This window comes from Neopsephotus bourkii, unplaced genomic scaffold (genome assembly GCF_033783945.1).
Source record: "Neopsephotus bourkii isolate Nb327-2 ecotype Australia unplaced genomic scaffold, CSIRO-AGI_Nbou_v1 NB_1825, whole genome shotgun sequence".
Taxonomy (NCBI): Eukaryota; Metazoa; Chordata; class Aves; order Psittaciformes; family Psittacidae; genus Neopsephotus; species Neopsephotus bourkii.
Genome location: NW_026902298.1, coordinates 11,158,378 through 11,164,429, shown reverse-complemented (window position 1 = coordinate 11,164,429; position 6,052 = coordinate 11,158,378). Strand labels below are relative to the sequence as shown.

At 54.2% G+C, this 6,052-nt stretch overlaps 1 protein-coding gene across 2 annotated transcripts; it reads right to left on the bottom strand.

Annotated features, from left to right (window-relative positions):
* Nucleotides 1-6: 6 nt before the first annotated feature.
* Nucleotides 7-6,042, bottom strand: PEX16 (peroxisomal biogenesis factor 16). Of its 2 annotated transcripts, none has more exons than XM_061343454.1 (11): nt 5,841-6,042; nt 5,721-5,756; nt 5,474-5,550; nt 4,148-4,281; nt 3,739-3,842; nt 3,201-3,281; nt 2,654-2,803; nt 2,273-2,345; nt 1,859-1,978; nt 1,585-1,649; nt 7-526 (listed from the first exon to the last, which is right to left on the bottom strand). In XM_061343454.1, the coding sequence occupies exons 1-11, from the start codon at nt 5,989-5,991 to the stop codon at nt 468-470; spliced, it is 1,050 nt and encodes a 349-aa protein (XP_061199438.1). In that variant the 5' UTR covers nt 5,992-6,042; the 3' UTR covers nt 7-467. The 2 variants fall into 2 exon arrangements, 1 of the variants encoding a protein (XP_061199438.1); XR_009723922.1 differs by having other exon boundaries at nt 458-526; nt 1,792-1,978.
* Between the last annotated feature and the right edge of the window lie 10 nt (nt 6,043-6,052).

Below are 6,052 nucleotides of genomic sequence, written 5' to 3'. Positions count from 1 at the left end.
TTCACCTCAGTTCTTCCCATTCAGTCAGTTTATTGACAGACAAGCCCGCTCCAAGCAGATTGCCCAGGCAGGGCTAACACAAGCAGGCTGCAGGTGAACCTCAGCGCCATGAGGTGGGAGACAGTGCTCTCCAAAAAACCCCTGTGCTGCCTGGCTTTATGATAGCGCAGCTGTACAAAAGGAGAAAAACCAAGTGCTTAAAAAAAGAGGTTGTCCCATTGCCATCACTGTAGCCACAGAACGGTCCAGAGAAAGAGGTGGTCAGGGTCCCTCCACGCATGTAGTGTCCATCATTCACAGCTAGATCTGTTAAAAGTATTACATACACCCCCCTCCCCACCCTGCAGAATGGGAGCTTTTCATTGATGGTTTGAAAATTAGACATTATCCACATCCCTTCCAGCCTGCTTGCCCTCCTTAGAAATGTCCAGCCACAATCTTCACAGAGAACAATCATCATCTTCTCATCAGCCCCAGTTATAGAAATAGATTTTCTGCCAAGCAGGCAAGTAATCCATCAGTGGCCCTGAAACAAGAGAGCAGAGGAATCACACATAGAAGGGCAAGAATTCCAAGCTATATATACAAGCTATATATATATATATATATATATCCCCTCTCATTATGATACCAAACAATCCTAAACCTCCAGCCTAACCCAACAATAGAACAGTTACTTCTGTCAAGATGGGAGACAACTTTGGGATGTGGTGGCAGAGATCAGAGCAGCACCAAGCAGGGTGTGAAACATGGCCATGGTGTGGGACACCACTCCCTCACAGCTGACACATCCAAGATTGAGTGGGAAGGGGGGTCTACAATCTGCAAGGTGAAAACCTGGATGCAGTGAGTTAGGAGGACACTGCTGCGGCACAGGGAAGACAACTCAGCAACAACAAGCAGGTGCAGACACAGAAGCAACTGCTGTCGAGTGAAAATGCTTATGTAGCACACAGCTTAATGCAGGCTTCAAAGCCTCTCTGAAAGCACTAAGTGGAAGGAAGCAGCTCCTGAGCTAGCCAACTTTGTGACCTCCCAAAAGAAAGGACAATGCCATGATGCCAGGCTGATCTAAAGCCACATCACTGTCCTGAATCACTCCACAAATGGCTTCACATCAGCAGTGAAGATGGGGAGGTGGAATTCTGGCCCATAATAAAGAGATTCTCTGGTGAAGGACTAGAAAAGATAGACCTGGTTTGGCCCTTTAATTGCCTGGGTCAGTACCCCAAAGCACCCGTTTACCCTTCGTGTCTGCGCTGCAGACTGGGAACGGATCAAGGGTTCAGAAACAGAGCTGCAAAGCAGGGCTCTGGTGAAGTGCAGAGAGGGAACCCAGGAAAACAGGCCTAGGTGACAGAGACCAAGCTCTGCAGCCTGGGAGGGCACACAGAAGTTTATCACTGTGGTCAAGTCAGGAAGCAGTCATCCTTTCCTGTTCTAGTCTCAAACAGGGTGCACCCATGCTAACCATTTGAGGGAATTCCCAATTCCTTCCTCAGATGGAAACCAATTGACAAATGTTCTGCCCCTGATTTTTCTCCACCCAACAGAAGCAGGGATACAGCAGTGGGGCCCACTTACGTGTGACAAAGCCAACTCCAGGCACGTAATCAGCCAGCAGGCGCAGGAGAAGGAGAATCCTGCCCCTAGGAAGGGAAAGAGTATGAACAAGTCCAGCAGGACACCTCCTGCCCCGGCAGTTGAATGCGCAAACAGCAATGGCAGCTGTTACACAAGGGCTCAGATTAACCTGGTCACAGGCACCCAGACTTCTTCAGATCTACTCACCCTGTCCCCTGATGCTATTTCTGTTAAAAGGGAAATTTTCAGCAAAAGCCCAGCAGGGGCCCCTTACTCTGAGTATCGGTCATAGAAAGGAGATCTCAGCAGGTAATACAGCAGTAGGATGGTTCGTCGCCTCAGCTCCGCTCGCTCTCGCCTGTTCAGGTCTTTCAGATCACTCAGTAAACTCAGGCTGGAAGGAGAAGGGCACAGAGCTAACTCACAGCAACAGCAGCCAGCAAGGAGAGAGTGCGTTTTTAAATGCTCTCCCTTCTCAGCTCCACGCAGAGCAGGCTGCATCAGCTCAAAGCAGAGAGCACTCTATGTGTTGCAGAAGACACCCAAACGTGTCAATCTCCCAGCTAAAGACCAGCCCCTGTGTGTATTTCTCTCAGTGGGGCTTGCCCAGGAATGGAGAACAGGGGAAAGCGTGATGCTCAGTTACCACCAACTTCAAGCACCCACAAAGCCTCTTCCTCAGACTGACCTTGAAATGTCCAGGACTGCTGAGAGGAGCCAGGGTTTCCACGATCTCTGGCCCCACACTCCTAAACTCAACACTAGGAACAGAGTCAAGGAATGGAAAGAACCAGAGACACCTAACAGAAGGCATGCAGACAAGCACCCCTTGGGTGCCAGCAAAGTTCTGCTGAGTGAAGAATACACTAAGGCAGTGCTGGGGGGGACGGACAGGGAAGGGGCTAGAGGACTTGCACCCACAACTCCAGCAGCTGAGGCAAGCCTCTCAGGTGTAAAAGAAGGCAGGAGTCCTGAGGCCCTGCCTAGGCAGAGCAGGGCAGAGAGAGGAGCCTGGCATGGCAGTGCCCTGCACCAGGGCTCGAACCCATCCACAGCCACGGCAGGATACGGTGGAGCAGAGGACGGGCAATGTAGAGGGATTCTGCGATGGTTTCTTGAAGACCCAGAGGGGTGGGAGGCTGGTTCATCTCTGCTCTTCGGCTCTGTGACTCCTCCCTCTGCTGGGGGGACCCCCAGTGCCGGGACTGCAGGGATGGGGCTGAAACAAGCACATCAGGTCAGTAACACAAGTAAAACCTTCCTCCCATGCTTCCCTGCACCAGCACCCTGCTGCTTTCTGCACTGTCAAAGTGTGAAATGGGAATGCTTGAAGAGCTGAGCACACAGCAACTGCTGTGGCTGACCTGCACTCTCACAGCCTTGCCGCCAGAGGGGACAGAGCAGTGAGAGGTACTTGCAAGGTCTGTGCTTCCTAAAGCATAATCAGGCTGAAGGGCTGTTTCCCCTGTTGCTTTCATATCCCCCCACCCACAGTGACTGACAAGGTACGTCCCAATAGAAGGTTCTGCTCTTTACTGCCCACACCCAGGTCACACATAAAGAGCGCAGAGCAGAAACAGCTCAGGCAAGGACAGAAAACAGGTTCAGCTACTTACTGCTCTGAAGAGAGCGCACAACACGGCTGGAACGCTTGCCAACATAGGTCTGATCCTTCCCTGAGGAGTTGTCTTCCATGTCTGCAGGAGAAAACAGCCACGGGTGAGTCTTCAAAGGAAAGTGCCTGACCCCAAAGTTGGCAGCACCCTTCCCTACGCTGCCAGGCTGAAAGTCTGATCTACTGCAAGCCAGACCATGCTGAAGGGGCTAATGCTACACACAGGATGAAAATCTGAATCTGCCTGGCTTCACCCAGGCCTAGGGTCTCTTTCCTCACTGCCAGACCAGGGGACACACAGCTTGACTCACAGTTCAGCCAGTGGCTCCAACCTTAGACTCCTCAACGCCCTCCTTCCTGACTGTAGGCCAACCCTGTCACTATGCTAATTCATGCTCTGCAGAGGGTGGAAAGTTCAGTGTAGCTCAGCCTCGTGTACTGAAGTCTTACAGCTCCCTGTGCCACCCAAACCGCTGCTTTGATGAGTAATTCCCAGCAGGACAAGGCACCAAGCCAATGATGAAGCTCCCAGGGCTCACCTTGGGGGTGGAGAGGCTGCTGCTCCCTGTTCAGCGGCACGATGGGAGGAGACATCTGGATGCCACCTTTGTACCACAGCAGGAGCAGGAGGCGAAGGATGGCTCTGTGAGCAGACACGTGGAAGCCTTCAATACCAGGCTACGGAGGTGGGTTCCTGGTGCGCTGGGAAGGTGGCTTCCACAGAAGAGGGAAACACTCAGGTCTGCTCAGGGCAACTGACAAGGTGAGAGGGGGAAATGTCCCCTTCTGTGGCACAGCACCCACCAAACTGTGGGGCTCCAAATTCCCCCAGCCTCAGGGACTGTCAGCTCAGTCCTGCTTGGGCTTTTTCCAGGGGTAATGCTGAGACCCCTCCAGATCCCCTTTCTAAGCACATGCTGCCCCTTCCCCTCCGCCCACAGCACTTACTTAGCCAGCTGGATGAGGACAATGATGGTCCACCGGCCCATCTCCCCCCACACCCTGGCTGTCCCCATCTCTGCAAAGACCTCCACGCATTCTAGCACACTCAGCCAGGTCAGCAGCTTCTGCTGGGGCAGCGACTGCAAAACACAGAGGGGAGGAGGCGGACAGGATGCAGGTTGTGCAGAGGAGTTAAACAGGGCAGAAGTACAGCCCAGTCTGGTGGAACCCTCAGAAATAAGCACAGGATGGGCTTGGAAGTCACAACTCCAGCAACAAAAAGTGGTGCCCCCCCTGCAGCCAGTCTATGCACAAGCCCAAGACACCACAGTATCACACGGAGCCACTACCCTAAGAAACAGGGAAAACATTACAGCTGCATCTTGGTCTGCCTTCTACCCCAGCTGGGACAGCAGGACTGTCTCCTGGGTTGTGGCACTGTGCCCAAACTCCACACCAAAACTTTCCTCCTCCTTGTCCCAGAGGTGGATTACACAATGAGCCTCCTTTCTTGTTAGAGTCGATGAGGGTGTATGGTCAGAGTAGAGGGAAGGGGATTCAAAGTCACACCAGAGTGAATGCCTGCTGAATACAGCACCAGTCTAGATTCCAGGCATGAACCACAAGACAGTGAATGCTTTTCCAGTCTGGGTCCCTGCTTCCCACACAGGAACTTTCTGGTGCCACAACCCCAGGACTAACTCATTGAAAAGCACCAATAAAAGCAATACAGCTGAACTTCACATCAGCTTTCACAACCAGGGAAGCAAATCTTCCCCACTGCTGTTTGTTACACGCCTGTTGGTCCAGCCAAAGAGCTGCCTACACCCAAACCCACACAGCAGGCAGGCTTGCAACACAAGAGGCCTGTGTGGGAAAAAATGCCCTCCTCTTCATGCCCCTAACGGGTCTCACAAGTGCTGGGAGCCAGCCGGGGGCTTGCAAGAGAGACACAGAAGCAAGGTGCTTACATTTGGCTTGCTCAATAGCATATGGAAAAGAAGTCTAAGGGATGGAATCAGAGCTTCAGTTGCTCCAGAGCCACTGCGCTGGCACAGTGACAGTTATGTGGCAACACCTTTGCCCAGCTCAAGTTCTGACCTCAGACAAACCCAGCAAGTTCCCAGTGCAAGTCAGGGACTGGTTTTGTGGTCCTGGCCACTCCTCCAAGCCAGGAGCTTGGGCAGGGCCTTCAGATGTTGCCTCGGGCCTCTACATACCTGACAGCAGAGAGGCCACAGCAAAACCTGTTAATTTCTACAGGCACTCCCTGAGATCCTCTGCAAGCAAGAAAGCATGTGGCCCAAATCCTCCTGCACGTTGCAGCCTTACCACGGGCAAGCTCTGCTGCAGCTCCTTTCGGATAATCCAGTCGTTTAACAGCACCAGGAGGTTGGAGGCAGAGTACACTAGAACGGGAAGAAAGGCACACCACAGTTACGGGATGCACAGAACACAAACCAGCCGGGCACTACTGCCTCTTCCCTGGCGGGGGACGAGAGAAGAGCAGCGAGGTGCACAGAGGCTGCGGGAGGAACACAGGGCAAAGCAGGGGGTCGGGGGATCGGCTGCCACCTACCCAGCTCCGACAGCGCGTGTGAGTCCGAGAAGCGACCTGCGAAGGGAGGACAGCGGCTACCAGGGCGCCTCAGCCCCGGCCCAGCCCTAGCCCAGCCCCGACCCAGGCCCCATCGCGCACCTGGCAGCAGGTAGGACAGGCCCCGCACGGTGCCCTCCAGCTGCGCCGTGGCGGCCGGGTGCCGCCGCACGTACTCCTGGTAGCGCTGGCACAGCAGGCGCAGCCGCCACACCGGACCGCGGCCCCCGACCGGCTCCGCTGCCGCCGCCATGGCTCCTTCAGCACCGCGCTTCCGGACACCGCCACCGCGCCTGCGCGCCAGGCCCGCCCCA

Excerpts from the sequence above, each read along its gene's own strand:
- PEX16 (XM_061343454.1), bottom strand. The coding sequence starts at position 5,991 with ATGGCGGCGGCAGCGGAGCCGGTCGGGGGCCGCGGTCCGGTGTGGCGG. Across the intron at positions 5,551-5,720 it reads ACACGCGCTGTCGGAGCTGG|TGTACTCTGCCTCCAACCTC; the intron begins GTAGGTGGCAGC and ends TTCCCGTTCTAG. Across the intron at positions 4,282-5,473 it reads TGCAGCAGAGCTTGCCCGTG|TCGCTGCCCCAGCAGAAGCT; the intron begins GTAAGGCTGCAA and ends TGTGTTTTGCAG.